Below are 15,737 nucleotides of genomic sequence, written 5' to 3' on the forward strand. Positions count from 1 at the left end.
GAGGCTAATTTAATTAATCACACACCTGTATGTTTGTCTCGACACCAGTAAATCTGTCTGTCCAAATGAGAACCAGGTAGGCTAATAAACTAGACGAGAATACCATTCATGAAAGCATGCATTCAATTGTGAGTATACTTGAGTTCAGACCTTTTATTTAGAGTAAAGTATTTTTTTTATTGATGTGCAATTCAAACACGGCAACATCGACACCTTTACAGGTTTCATTAATACAAAAGGATTGTCAAGTGGGAAAATACTCATATATATTAACTCTAATTAATTATATATATATAATAACTCATTAAGTTACAAAGTATCAGAAGTGCCTACGATCGTAAAAATGAATGACAGAAAAATGTAAATAGTTATAAAATGAGGTTAATAGAATGACAAGATCAAATAGAAGAAGACTAGACAAGAAACCAAATTAATATAAGCATAGCTCTTTATTTTACATTTTATTTTATAACGTTATACAAACGTTGTGCTTTGGCCCCTTTTTTTTTTTGTATTTTTCAAGAATATTTTAAATTTACTTGTTTTGCAAGGTCAAACCAAATGTTATATTATCTTTAGATATAGCATCATCATTTTTTTATCCAGTTGTGAATATCAAACCAAAATATCTGTACAATATCTGTTTTCTTAATTATTCAATTGTCTTATTATCACATTTGTTTCTGATGTAATTTCTGTTTTACAAGAAATCTTTTTCTACAAGGAAATAATTCTTCAGTTAAAGAGTAATGTAATGAAACGGGGTGGGGTGTAGTATAGCTGTTAAGATATGGTTCAGGAGATATCGCGAGATTTTGGGTTAAGTAGTTCGATAGGATCTGGACCTGGAGCGAGAGGGAGCTGAATGATAGATTAATGTCATGATTTGGACTGAAAGTGTCAATATAGCAAGTTAACAGAACTATGGACGACTTTATGTAGACAACGACGGTGACAGGTAGGGGAACCAGTGTGACGTAAATCATGACGAGTAGCGCTAACATTTTAAGCTATTTTTTTGTTTAAGCTAGGACCCTTCAAGTGGACACGAATGTGTTAGCATAGCTATATATATGTGAAAATGCAGTGAACTTAATCACAAAAAATGATTAATTAATGATCGTTTCCGACAGATGGCAGCAGATAGTCGTTTGGCAGCTGCAGCGGAGCCGCCATTGGCCCCGTTTCTGTTTCTACAACAACAAACGGCTGGGACGGAGATTTCCGCGCTCCACATAAGCAAATAGGCAAAGGCTGTCGGGAAAGTGAGTTCAGCTCCTGGCGTCGGCAGGGCCCCCTTTCGTTGACTTTACGTAGTACGAGTACTACATTTCCCGACAGGCACCGCCGCTGTACCAGCTGGTTGCGTAGGCGCGTGTCATTTCAACGCACCGTGCAGCTGTATGGACGAACGTTCTTTCAAATAAGCCGGTGCCGATGGCAGGCATTTACCGGAAGTTGATTCCGTGTGCCTTCAAAATAAAATAGAAGAGTTCTAACAATATGAGAAATTATCAGTGGATTTTCACACAATGTGTATTCAACCTAACATTATATTTAATTATACGAAGTATCGTTAAAAAAAAGCAAAACCACACGTGATCCGAAACCTATTCCCTCCCATACCTTCGACGAGCGTTTTATTTTGAAAGTAAGAACCAGAAGTTGTTTATCCCTCTTCTTGTCTTGGCAGTTAGTACTCCTGCTCCGGCGCAATTGCTCCGACAAGCCGGGGGAGAGGTGAAGGAAACGCTGGAGCCCAACGATGGAGCAGTTTTAAGAAGATACAGACGAGCTCCCCCTCTACCCCACCCCCTCGTCTGTGCTCATTTAAAACAGGGGCATCTACTTGACCAAAGAAAACGAGACCGGCAACGAAGCAACCTAAGCGTAACAATCATGCAATTTAAATACAGACGAATTTAAGCAACCCGCTTCTTCTTCAAGGTGACACCGCTTGAAGACTCCCCGGCATCACCCCCCTCTCCCATCTACTCGCCGTAGATCAGCTGGCTGGTTGATCGTCACTTGAACCGACACCATGTCCGTGGAAGACCGGGGCTACACGGACGCGATGCGGCTGCTGGAGGCCGCGCCGGAGTGGATGCGGGCCGAGATCGAGCGTCTCTCCCGGGAGCTGAGCGAGACCACGAACGAGAAGATCCAGGCGGCCGAGTACGGGCTGGCGGTGCTGGAGGAGAAGCAGCAGCTCAAACAGCAGTACGACGACCTGGAGATCGAGTACGAGGGCGTCAGGCAGGAGGTGGACCTGCTGAAAGAGGTAGGCTGCTTTTTAAATAAATAAATCACTCATATATTTAATTTATCGGATCTTCAAATCAACCCTGAACCTAATATTTAATTTGGAGCATGAGGTATACACATTTCTTATTGGCTATCATTCAGCTTGTATAATTTATTTTTATTTGTATGGTCTTATAATAATAATAATAATAATAATAATAATAATAATAATAATAATAATAATAATATTTATATGGACATTTGGACAGCCATCTGTCTTTCATCCTACAAGGTCAAAAATGCAAGATGAGGAGGGGATGCTTCCTCCACACCCCACCCCCCCTCTTTACTCAGGGTGTCCCCCATCGCTCTGCCACCTTTTTATTTATTCATGCTGCTCACGTGGGCTCTTATTCTGAAGACATTCCTTTTCTGACTTATCAAGTCTAAAGCCTCGGCGTGTTTCCACCCCCCATTTCTGTAATCTAGATCTACCGACTGTACAAATATGACCATTATCACAAGCAATTATCTGCACTACTTCATACGGGTGCATTAAAGCATCCTGAGTCATTCATTTGTGACCTGTGTTTGTTTAAAGTTCAGTTCTGTTCCTTTGCCATGTTTTAATTGCATTTTACATGTGAAAAAACACTTTAATTACATGTTTGAGTGGCATCAGATTGTCTTGTCAAAAGTGTCTCTGCTCAGGCCGTGAACCAGAATTACTAGTTAAGTTTGAAAGGGGGGCGGGAGTAAGTTTTTGAATTTTGAACCTTCCCGCTCAGAGAGAAGGAGCGATGATAACTCTCAGAGGAAACCAGACGAGTAACGACCGTTTGGGAATGGAAAGAATGTTGAGTGACGTGTTCAAGCTGAGCTAGAGCGTCAGATATAAAGGTTTTTCTGTTTTTCTGGACAGTAGCCGGACTCATCCCGCCTCCCCACTGTCCAGTTTTTTTCTTCAAGTGGGTGGCAGTTTTGTCATGTCTTGTGATCCAAAAGGAGAGAAGTCTGGTAGGAGAGTGACATTTAGCAGACTGGCCTGCTGCTGACTGCTGCTGCCACTGACTCTGTGCCGACAAGAGTTCATGGAAAAGAAAAACATCTGATTCCCCCTTTGACTAGTTGGTTGCTCACATCCTCCTTTGAGATATGAGGTCTTCCTGCGTCCTCCCACTGGGCGAGGCAACCAATGGCTGAGAAAGCTGTGTTCAGGGTAAACCCCCTTATTCCTTGCCATGAAATGTGCTCATCGGCCCCCCTTTTAGTCTGAGTCTCTCTCTCTCTCTCTCTCAAAGTCGTTGTTATTGGCAGGAAGGCCTCGCTCTGCCGCAGAGGAATGACAGCAAAACGATCTGAATAGAAGAAACAAACAGAAAACGGTCTAAAAGAATAGCCATGGCAGTAAAATAAAAAGGAGGAGGGATATTTGAGAGGTTTGATCTCTGGTTTTTCAAAATAAACCAGTTGATGGTGAGTCCGGTCTGCCTCCTAGACTTTGCCTTTCTCTTCGTCTCATAATGGAACACAAACATCCATCTGTGCGGCCAATAAACTCAATTATTTGCTCCGAGCTGTGGCCGAGGTTTCTTTCTCTTGCCACAGGGTTGGGTTATACTGGCTTGTGGATCACTGATCAGATGTTAACCCTTTGAAAAGACTATAGCTATGGTGCTTTATCCCCTCTCCACCCCCTCCCTCCACCCCAAACACAGCCTCTGTATGAAGGGCAGAAGTGATGGTATCAGGAGAGATATGCAAACACATTCCTCCTGACTTCCTTCTCTGCTTCCTCTCTATTGTCTGTAGAGGAACAGTAGATGGCTGGGAGCACAACACGATAAGCTACTGTCTGAACAGGGGGCTCAAATGAACGCTTATCTCAGTGGTGGGTTTCCACTCCAAATCCAAACTTATACATCTAGATATCATTGCAAATTGTGAGAAGACAAATGTCATATTTATCTTCTTTTCGGTGCTCTGATTCGTGGGACGTTTTGAAGGACGCTCTCACAAAACATAAATCAGTTATTACTGTCATCAAATGTAAAAGCCACATTCTCTTTACACTGATGGGTATCTCTTTCCTTTCTGATCCCTTGGACTGTTGGAATAGATTGTCTGGGAGATGTTTACAGTGTAGGGACTCCAAACCTCTCCCTCGCTCTCTGGTATGCACAAACACACCATAAAAAACACGTGTATTTTCTCAGGATGTATATGCTCACATTCTACTCCTTTTGTCTCCCTCTGGATGTAAACAGCCAGTCAGAAATCATCATGACAGCGAGCAAACTTCCCTCTCACTGCACTGAAACACACCCCCACATACTCGAGAGGCAGGAAGATGGAGGAATTCTGTGCTGTTGCCTAGTAACGGGGCAGCCCTGCGCCTTTAATTTGAGCAGCTGTGGTTGCCTCCTCAGCAGGTGCTGCTTCCTGAGTGTGTTGGTCGCCGACTGCTCAGAGATCAGCTCACAGCTAGAAGAATATATGCTTTGGCGTCGGCTGGTAGTAGTATTTGTGTAATATGTGTCACGGCCGTTGGCGCGATGCATTGTCTGTTTCTGCAACAGCCTGTCGATATCCTTCTTCTTTCTATCCGTCTTTTTTTACTCCACTGAAAATGATGTGACTGTATTTAATGATAGTCACCTTTTTATGTGTTTTTGTGTGAAATACAGTGGGTCTCCGGGGGTCCGACATCCCCCGTTTGACCCCCTGAAGCCTCAACAGCAACATTTTGGAGGATTTGTGGAAAAAATATTTGTTGATTTATCACAAAAATGTCTTTTTAAAAGCTTTCTATGTCCGACAGTATTCATTATTTAAAGTTGCAAATTTTTGGGGGAAAAATATGAATCCAGAAAAATATCGCCATTAACTACCAGCTGTTTCCGGCGAGGCTTTCTTCCATTCGGTTATTGTGTCCGACCTTCTGTGCAAGTTGTAAAGTTGTCGAGCAACACGTGTATAGCCTAGTTGATGGGTTTGCATCCGGTCTAGAGAGGTCCATCTGCTGCCTGGTGCTGTACGGTGAATGTGAGTCACTTGGCCCGCTGCCTCCTGATGCTGCCTCCTGCAGAGACTGCTATGACTTTATATGTCCACTTCCCCCAATCGTTGCATTGCTATGCGATTATGCAACACTTCCCCAAATCATTTTTACACACAGTACATTATAGCTTATGTCACACAGCTGGTTTTTGTACACGATAAGCTGTGCTCTGATAAAGACTGTGCTCTGATAAAGACTGTGCTCTGATAAAGACTGTGCTCTGATAAAGACTGTGCTCTGATAAAGGCGTCCCTCGTGGAGAGGAGATATGGATAAGGCTGCTTGGACTTTCCCCCCCGTTCTCATGCAGGTGGCAGAGTCACGAGGTGAGGTCGCTGATGACATCACACTGCAGAGTCCCTCAGCTGTTGTTGATATTCTTAAGCTAAGCCAGTCACAGGTGACATTAGGGGCCACACACCTGCACTGTTAATGCAGGTCTTGAAGGGAAGTGCTGGCTCCTGTGTGTAGTCTGGGTCAGGGATGGGACGATATAAAAAAACCTGCTCATAATAATTATTAATAAAGAATTTCCATTATCGTAATAATAGTAACTTGATGAAGCTAGCTTGCTGTTATGGTAGAGAAGTGAAAAAATATAAAAATATTTAAAAATACAAGATAAAAAATGAATGTATCCTTTATTTATGCAGCGAGACTTTATATTTAAATTGTTTGATTATTTTTCACTAAAAAGGATGTTCACTAAGAAAAGTCGTCTTATCTTTGATGCAAAAAAAAAAATTAGTTTCATAACTAAATATGAAGTGATTCCAGTATGTTTTAGTGTTATTCAACACATTTTTATGATTATCCTGATAATATTGTAAATTTGGCCAGGATAATTTAGACATGAAACATTAAATATCGTTCCATCATGCCCAGTCTGTCCCTAAAGACCACAGTGGCCACAAAGACATCCGGTTCTTTCTTTTGTCGGACTACAGTCTTAAAATAAAGGCCTGGAGCTCTTCAGGCCCTTGAGTGTCCGAGAAGGGCTCCGAAGTCACCCGGTCCCACGCGGACCCCGATCCTGCCCTGCGGAGCTCCCGTCGGTGCAGCAGCAGCTGTGGACCCGCGTTGTGGAATTCAACCAGACAATCGGAACCGTAAAATATTGTTAAGCTCAGTGAAACCTGGGGTCTCTGTGCTCGGCTCGCCGGCCCCTTTGTGTCTCTGAGCCGACTGGGGTTAACGGGTCTTGGGTGTCACAGATGAAGAGAGGGTTAAATGCCAACAGAACAGTGTGTGACAAAGGAGAGTGAGAGAGGCGTCCCATTGTGGGTCCCCGTTTGAAAGGATTGGCCACCTTTGTCCCCTTTTGAAATGGCAGATCACTAAAGGATATATCCCAATGTCCTCAAACAAAGATATCTGGTGGGACTCTAAGCCCTCTCTGTGGTGTTAAATGGGTTGGATGCTGATTGGAGGTCAGTAGAAAATACAAGGACACAAAACCCACCTGGTCCCGTATATGACGAGTTATAAATAAATCAAATGATTGGATCGTCACACGAAGCTATGCTTCATCAACAGCTGCTCAAACACTCTTTTCTCATGTATTTTAGACGTTCTTGTGTCTTATCACAAACTCAAAGCCTTTCCTAAAAGCTCCCGAAACTCAATAATTGTCTTATTTTACTGGGCTGTCAGTCTAGCGTACACTAAACCTTTAACCATTGTTTGGGGTATTCTTTTTATCAATAAAGTCTTTTGCTGGACGGCAAGTCTGCAGTTAAGGGGTAATCTTTTCTAAATGGCACTAAATAAAGTCCTAAATCCCCCTGCCCTCTGGGCCTAAGAGGATGAATCCCAGCCGCTATGCACGGGGCTTACGGCGGTCTGGGAGTCTGCCAGCCTCGGTCAAACCCGGCAGCTGCTGCAGCCGGTGGACAGGGCGGTGGACTCTGGGGGGGTAAGGAGGCTTGTGAGGAGACTTGTCAGGTGCCCTGTTGGCCAGGTCCTGATCCAGTGGCCTACTCCGGTGGCTGCCAGCGCCGAGCCTAGTCTGATCTCTGATCACTATCAGGCCTGTAGACTAATGTTTGGTGTATAACAGAAGGCCGACCATATGGTATTGCAGAGTAATGAAAGAATCATTCCGCCCAGTTTCAGGTTAATCCGTAATGATTTTAAGGGATTGTGTTTTACTCAGATAAGCAAAATACCATCAGTAGCATCCATGCACAGGTCAAGCAGAGGCCTCATTTACTCTGGAGCATTAGTGGAGGGCTGTTGGGGTAGATTGTTTGGGCTGCTTGGAATGCTTCGTGGTGTAAAGAGTGTTTGTGCAGAGTGTGTGCAAATGAAAAGGAAAAAATGCATTGCTTAAACAATGTCTGTGTGTTCAGTACTCTCGGTATGCAGCAGTTTGTTGTTGCCTCTGGATCCCAGCCTTGACCGCCCGAGGGGGGGTTGTCTAATGTAATTGGGTGCGTCATCAGCCGGCCCCCTCTGAGAAACCGGCTTCTGGCTGCAGGAAAAGCTATTAGCTAATAAAGTGTGTCCATGAGAAACTCAGCAACAAAGTGGTTTATTTTGGATATTTATTGTGCTCAATTCTCCGTATTGCAAAGCCTACAGTGACATTTAACCCCCTAGTTCACAAAGATCGCTTTAAAACATTCACGGAAGTCAAAGGTGCACGTAGAGAAGCTGTATGGCAGCCCAGCAGGGTCATGATTCCTCCAGCGTAATCCAATTACTTGAAGTCCCGGGGACCAGATCAGGCAGGAGTCCGTCGGGGCTGAAAGCAGCAGGATGAGGTCATAGTAATGGCAGCGTGCCTCCGACAGTAAGACGTGGTTCATTCAGGCAATAGGCCAGTCCTGCAGCATGACTTTAAACGGGTATAAATCTGTCGGCGAAGAAGCCGAAGTGTGTGCACGTGGTTGGCTGGTTGCTTATCCCTCCTGCATGTCCAGCTGGCTTTATTGTGAACTTTCATTGTGTCTCTTTGCATCCCATTTTGTACACCAACTGGTTAAAACTAATGCTTTCCTTTTAGCACCACAAATGGATATTTTATGTGGGTTTGTCATGAAATTGAATTAATTAAATTAGGCTTTTTTTAATGGCTATGGTCTGTGTTGGAAAACCCCCACCAGCCTCTGTGTTAGGTATAAGTGTGCTCCACAGTAATACTACCTTACTGTATAGCTTTTGGTAACCCAAGACTATGTTTGTTACATCATCTGAGATAGATACTCTTATTTTTTTCCCACTGGAGCACGTGGTCCAGTTTCCCCTGAGGCCTGAGAACCAGCGTTTTGGTTTAGTTAACGTCAGCTTAAAGGGTTCAAAGCAGGGTTGTCTTTATTCTGAGACAGTGGTTTATTATATGAACACATGAATCAGCGAGGCATGTGGGTAGAGAAGTTTGTCTGAGTCATTCCTTTGAGTCTAGATGAAAGGCTGTGGGCTGTATCACATTGCCCACAAACCTTCCTAAACCTGTGTGTTTATGGCTCTGTGTTGGGATAATAAATGGCTTTAAATGGGTTTCCTGCAACCATAAGGACTCCCATCGAATCTTTCCTCTTCCTTCTATTGAAATGAACCCCCCCCCTCCTATCGCTCTGCTTCCTGTTTACTTGTGAGGCTTCTGGCTTTTAATAGCACATAGGAAGCATATGAAATATGTTTTCTGTATCAGTTTGAATCTCTTTTGGAGTGGATCAGAGGAAATGACCACATGAGGTCCATCAGGCTTCCGTCACCTCCGTTCACCGAGGACGAAGGTCTCAACAATACGGATGATTTATAATGAGAGGAATGTCACAGTCTGAGGTTTCACCCCCGCTGTGTTAACACCGGCGCTCATTATGCTGCGTTTCCTCACAACGTTCTGGCCATTTCCACGGCAACGGAGACGGAAACGGACATTCAGTTTGCTCACACTACATTATTGTTTTGTGCCTCAAAAGCTGCCCATCACTATTTTTTTTCATGTCCGTAGGTGGTTAAAAAACACGTTTGTGTGTATGAGTGCGTGGCATGTGTATGTCTATATGTATATGTATATATATATAGGTAGGTATATATAATAATAATAATATTTTTTTATTTATTATTTTTTTAAAGAAAAATAAAATTATGTATAGATGTTGCTCATTTAGAGCGACACACATATTGATCTCCTTTTAATGGTCTCCTGAAAAAGCTTGTGGTTGCTGGACAGATGGCGGCTGACCCCCCCCCCCCCGTCCCCACCTCTAGGTGCATACATATCCAAAGGGCTATGACACCCACATCCTCCCACTGAAAGAAGTAGTTCTGTTCTGCAGTCTTGTCCCGAGGGGCCGGGTTGAGATCAGGGATGGGATAGTGTTCTCTGTTTACAGGCACGGCCCTCTCTGGTTCCTCTGAGAGTCCTCACTGTCCTCAATTACCTCCTTAACAGGCAGAGTGGTGCCTCCAATCTCCCATCCTAAATTAATTAGACCAGAGGGCAGATTCTTAAAACCTGGTCTCAATATCTGTTCAAACCAAACCCCAATTTTTCAAAGGGTTGTCCCCTTTCACCCTGGGGGTTTTAAGTTCAGCACCACAGCAGAGTTGGAGAACATGTCGTCTACAATCTATCTGCACTACCCACTCCTCCTCCTCCTCCTCCTTCCCCAGGCTCCCATTGGAAATAGGCTAGTGGGTCTGGGTCTCTGGGTCTGGATCTCCCCCCCAGTCTCAGGGAGCCCACGCTTTGAACCACTCAGGCTCGGTTGAACAGAGGCGAGCGAGAGAGGGAGGCATTGGGAATAGGAAAAAAGGGTGTGAAAGGGAGGGGAGATAAGAAGACGGAGTTGTATTAGGGGGGGGGGGGGTGCCTGTACAGCAATAACAACATTATAGTTTTGGGGCTCAGAGGAGAGGAGGGGGTTTTAATTGGATGGGTGCCAGTCTCTCTCTCTGGGGTCCTTGAGGAAAAAGGGGGTGAAAGGGAGAGGGTTTTTGGAGGGGAGGGGCATTCCTGTGGGAACCAGCTCCTTTTAAAAATGGAAGAATTGGGGGGGGGGGGTCTATCAGCTGGCATAATGAGTTTAAAGAGCCGGGACTTTAAATGGAGAATAACCAGCTCTTTCTTTATGCAAACACATGTATCTGCTGTTTTCCTGCAGGGCATTATGTTTCATCTATTCATGAGATGTAAAGCTAATGTAGAAATGAATGATTGTAATACAATCCATAGTCCATAATTCTCCCTTTTTCAGTCTGAGCACACAGATATGATCCATCACGGCCTCGTATGGACAGCTTCGCCACCGTGACCTCAGGTTTAACCTCTCTGGTAGGGAGAACGTGCAGTCACATACAGGATTTAATCACTGCCAATGGGGAAGGGAGGCCACCAGTCTCCGTCTGGCCTGGGGAGGGGGGGCAGGACCTGCCCAAGAGACCGTAGTCTGGGTTTGAATGGAGCGATAAGAGAGGGGAGTTAGGGACGGAGACAAACAGATCAGGAGATACCTTCAGCTTTGTTTGTGAGCGGAGGAAGATTTGATCAGGGAGCAACGACGAGTTGTATTCAGGAGGCAACGCGTGCCTTAGATGGGGAAAACCCCTCCCCCCATCCTGTCAATGCTTCACCCTGATTGATTGGACGTGTCTCAACACTTAATGGATGAGATGGGGGGGGCAATGCATCAGGGTCTCACATACAGCATGAATGTAACAACATGATTAACGTTGAGGTTAAATGTCGGCAGGCTGTGGGTTTGATTTATAAAATACTGTCAAAACATCTTCACCCTCCCGCTGCTTCCTGTAAACCTGACCTTGGACTTGGGAAGGAAATTGTGTGTGTGTGTGTGTGTGTGTGTGTGTGTGTGTGTGTGTGTGTGTGTGTGTGTGTGTGTGTGTGTGTGTGTGTGTGTGTGTGTGTGTGGGTGTGTGGGTGTGTGTGTGTGTGTGTTTATATGTAAGCCTGGCTGCAGCTGCTCCCCTCCGCGGCCATGTGTGTTGGTAACAGCAAGAGGCCGTTCAGCTGTGGAGGTCGTATGTAAAAAGCTCCACAAGGCGCCCTTTTGGGAAATATGCAGAAATACACACTTAATAGAGACCTTTCTTATTGCTTGTTTACTCTGATGTAGGCTTGGCTGGATAGCCAACAGCAAAAAAAAAAACTAAAATCATGAAAAGCATGATGGTCAGGACGGATTTCAAATATGAGACGGGACCTGGTGAGCAGGGCTGCTGCCAGAGGAAGAGGGAGGAGAGCAATCTGTGCTGGTCCAAGTTCTCAAACCGCCATCTGTGTCCGTGTATCTGCCTCTTCACGGCCGCCTCGCCACTCTGCCCCTGTAATTGGCATCATAACCGTAACGACGGCCGTCCCCCTGGGGGGTGCAGGCGCGTGGACCTGGGAGATCTCATCCAGCCACGGAGCAGATAAGGCCGAGTTTGCATTGCAAACGACGGAGCTGGCGAACGCCTCGGTGGGGAACATTCACCGCCATACGAACGGCGAGTCCGGCTCAGACGCTGAGATGATGATGCGATCCCTGCTCTCCCCCCGAGACGCCGGCTCTTACCTCCATTCTGTGGCCGCTTTAGCAAATGAACAATAGAGCCAATAAGCAGCCAGGGCTAAACAGATGCTTCCTTGTGATTAAAATGAGAATAAATACTGAAGGAGAGTCGAGACGAGCGTTCTCAGGAAACTGTTTTTCTGTAAATGGAAAAAAAGAGGTTTGTTTCTAGACTAGAAGTGAATTCTATTTTCTTATTATTATAAGTTATAATACCCAGCAGCATGTAAAAGCTGCCCATTATACAGTGAAGTCTGTATAAACCGTGTGCAGACCCGGGTTCCTCAGCTCTCTGCTGGAGGCATAATGACTGTTTTTACCTTGTAATAACAGGAGCCAGTCCATCAGCCCCCCCCCCCCCCCCCCCCCTCCTAAACCCCTCCAGGCTGACACTATAATGGCAGTGGGCGGATTAACTGTCCTCTCTTTGCAGGTGTCTTACCTTTTTCCTTTTAGGAGGTATATTCTCTCCAGCTTCTGTCTTTTTGACGCGTGAGGAATATAAAGAAGCTGTTTGAACGCTGACTTCTGATCATGGATGAAGTCAGAATAAAACATGAAGCGTCGGATCTGATGGAAACACTAACTAGCGTGTAATCATGGAAGCAGGGGGAAGCATATGTAGATATTTTGTATCACTGCAGCCTAATTAGGCCGCTCTGGTCATGAGGCGTGTAAAGGCCCTCCTGAGTCTGATTAGTCCATCACTCGTACCCAGAGTCCTGTGTGTGTGTGTGTGTGTGTGTGTGTGTGTGTGTGTGTGTGTGTGTGTGTGTGTGTGTGTGTGTGTGTGTGTGTGTGTGTGTGTGTGTGTGTGTGTGTGAGTGATTTAATTGCATGGGTCTACCTTCTCCCCAATAGCTCCATCCCATCTATACTCTCCTTCCCCGTCCGGCCCTGCAGCTCAGGAGATCCACAATCTGGATCAGACTTGTGGTTGTTTTTCGGAAGTTCACGCCCTCAAAGTCTCACCACGAGAGCGTAACATTCAGCCGGTACACTCGAGGCAAAATGATCTCTTTTCTTAAAAAGTCTTGTGAACCCACATGTGGTTATTTTTCTCGGTAGTGTCTTTTCGTTGCCTCTGGCGTGCGGTTTTCTACGTGTTGACAACGCTCGCCTCTTCCTCGTTTTATCTCTGGAGGAGCGAGCGAGCCTCAACACGGCAGAACACCAGGTGCTGCAGTATGGCTGACCACCGCAGGGCATGCTGGGAAAATTGGAAAATGTGGGATGTGTGTGTGAAATTGTCCAGGCCCGTGTGTGAGAATAATAACCCCGACGGCTCTCTGCAGTGAATCATTGTGGCTCAGTGCCAACAGCTAACCTCCCTCCCTCCTTTTTACTCTCACCGCTTTATATTTCCTTCTTTCTCCTTCTGTTTGTTTGGCACATATACTGGTATGACTGTTAAATATCACAGTTTTCTCCATAGACATAAATCCCTGCTTGAGATTTGCTGTGAAATTCAAACCCCGTGGAGAGTCCATCGTAACCTCCACGGATTTTGTCGAGGGATGAACGGGAATTTTCAATTTACGGCTCGCTGAAGAGTGAAGTCTGAAGTGAATGATTAGCGTCTCTGTTACTCATTAGAAGTGTCATCGGCTTCTGGCTCTGACATGCATGAGTTCACGACACGTGACAGAGAGCATTCCTCTCAGAAACATGTGAAACAGAACGCTGATGTTTCCCTAAAGAAATAAATGTAGTGTGAGGTCATATATGTGTTGTGGGAAAGCACTCGTGCCTCGAGTTATCTTTATTATGAGGAGTTGATAATAGAGGGCTAAATATAGTCTTTAGGCAATCTGTGCCTTCTCTCTCTCGACTGCAGAGTCGAGATATTGAGAGAGAGACGGATGGAAACGAGGCCAAAGAGAGCGAGTCTCTGTTTATCATCACTAACTGACTCCACGTGAGCTGTGACTCACATGCACAAGAATCATTTAGTGTTGGTTTTTTTCCTTTCCTGCTCCTCCTCTTCATCCTCCTCCTCCTCCTCCTCCGCTGCAACGATATCCCTCAACACTAACTTTAAAGCGCAGAATTTAGTCAAATTTGTCAAAATCTGGATACAATTTATCAAAATTGAGGGTTTCCCTCTCATTATAAGCATGTCACTGCACCTAAACAGAAAGAAAAGAAAAGTCATGATTTTAAGCATTGTGACTCCATAATGATTGCACATATACTTATATTATATTATATATTATTATATATTTACATATTTATGAACATTTGCACGGTGTCTGAATGGCGAGGGATTCTAATTTGAACTATTAGAATGTTTTTTCAATAAATTTCTCATATTTTCTTATTGATGTATTGAATATAGATTAATCGACCACCTGATTAGACACCATATGATGGAAAAATGCTTTTAAATTGTAAAACATAATTTGGAAAAATTCAAATGGGAAAATTACAGAATTTATAAAAATTCTAATAGAAAAAACAGAATACAGAAAAATTTAAATGGGGAAAATACAATTTAGAAAAATTCAAATGGAAAAAAACACAGAATTTAGAAACATTTTAATGGGAAAAAACAGAATTTAGAAAAATTCAAATGGAAAAAACAGATTTTAGAAACATTTAAATGGAAAAAACACAATTTAGAAAAATTCAAATGGAAAAAAACACAGAATTTAGAAACATTTTAATGGGAAAAAACAGAATTTAGACAAATTTAAATGGAAAAAACAGAATTTAGAAACATTTTAATGGGAAAAAACACAGAATTTAGAAAAATGTTCATGGGAAAAAACACAGAATTAAAAAAAAATGAAGAGATTTCAAAGGGCCCTACTCAGCGCGTCCAGGCTCAACACTCACCATCTGTATGACTAACTGAATAGATCTAATTGACATAGCGGTTGTATTGTTCACAGCACAAGAATGCAGCTGCAGAGAGTTGAAGATCTCCATCGGCCCACTGCTGCCAAATGCCTGCTCGTATCACATTACTGCATCTCGAGGGTGTGTCGTCTGGTATTTTAAGCAGGCGTTGCTCCGCTGTGACCTGGTTATCATGTCAGCGTTATGTCTTTTTGCTTTTCTGTCCTGTTAGATTTGAATGTGTCCCCCCTCAGTATGCAGATTTTATTTACCGTTATTTTTTCCTCCTTGTATCCTGAGGATGTATAAATCATTAGGAAATGAGCAGAAGGCTCTGGTTAGCTTCTATGGCGAAGATTAGCTTCTTTCAGTCTGACTCTGCAACAAAGAAGCTGTCTGGCTGATCCTGTTTCAGTCTGTCTCTCCTGCTGCAGCGAGCATTGCTTCTTTTTTTCCTATTAAATGCAGGCTGTGTGACCACAGGAGGCTAAATGGAGGCTTTAACGGTGAGATGATTACAGACGGACCGCAGATAGAAGTCTCAAATCCAGAGTTTCCTTAATTGGGTTTCAGTCTTAAGACAAAGCTTTTCAGGAGGTCTCACTCTTTTTGATTGAAATCCTCCCGGCTTCTTACCTTGAATGTATCCAGTGTGTTTTTTATATTCTCCCTAACCCAGAGGGTCTGCAGGACTGTTATCTCTGGATACATGTCTCCCTGCTCCCTATTCCCACAAAAAAACACTGAAAATAGACCCTTTGAATGCGGCTTGCTGGAGCTCCACAGGGCCTCTGAGACCGGCAGCATCGATCGGTTTGCTACCCGTGATCTTGACTCAGAGGATCAGAGAAGGAGGATTGTGAGCAGTGAACTCCTCAACCTACATTCTCTCTGCTTTTAAACGCCCGTCACCATGTTAGGTGTTGAACCTTCTAGAAGCCAGTGTTTAGCATTAGGCAGGAGCCGAGTCCCTCCCGTCTGGTGTCCCCCATGAGGCCTTATTTGGGAAAGAGTCAACGATGACGAGACAAATCCTGTTTCGTGGTCCCCGTTTGACTTGTGCCATG

At 44.2% G+C, this 15,737-nt stretch overlaps 1 protein-coding gene across 2 annotated transcripts in view; it reads left to right on the forward strand.

Moving 5' to 3' along the window:
• The first annotated feature begins 1,728 nt into the window (after window positions 1-1,728).
• Window positions 1,729-15,737, forward strand: part of LOC311017394 (protein bicaudal D homolog 2-like) — a 40,451-nt gene continuing 26,442 nt past the window's right edge. Inside the window, exon 1 of one of the 2 annotated variants that reach the window (XM_084015695.1) lies at window positions 1,729-2,281. In XM_084015695.1, the coding sequence (XP_083871821.1) occupies window positions 2,042-2,281 (240 nt within the window). In that variant the 5' untranslated portion in view covers window positions 1,729-2,041. The remainder of the gene's footprint in view (window positions 2,282-15,737) is intronic. The other variant, XM_084015696.1, reaches the window with a different exon arrangement.

Source organism: Eutrigla gurnardus (assembly GCF_963514095.1).
Source record: "Eutrigla gurnardus genome assembly, chromosome: 8".
NCBI lineage: Eukaryota > Metazoa > Chordata > Actinopteri > Perciformes > Triglidae > Eutrigla > Eutrigla gurnardus.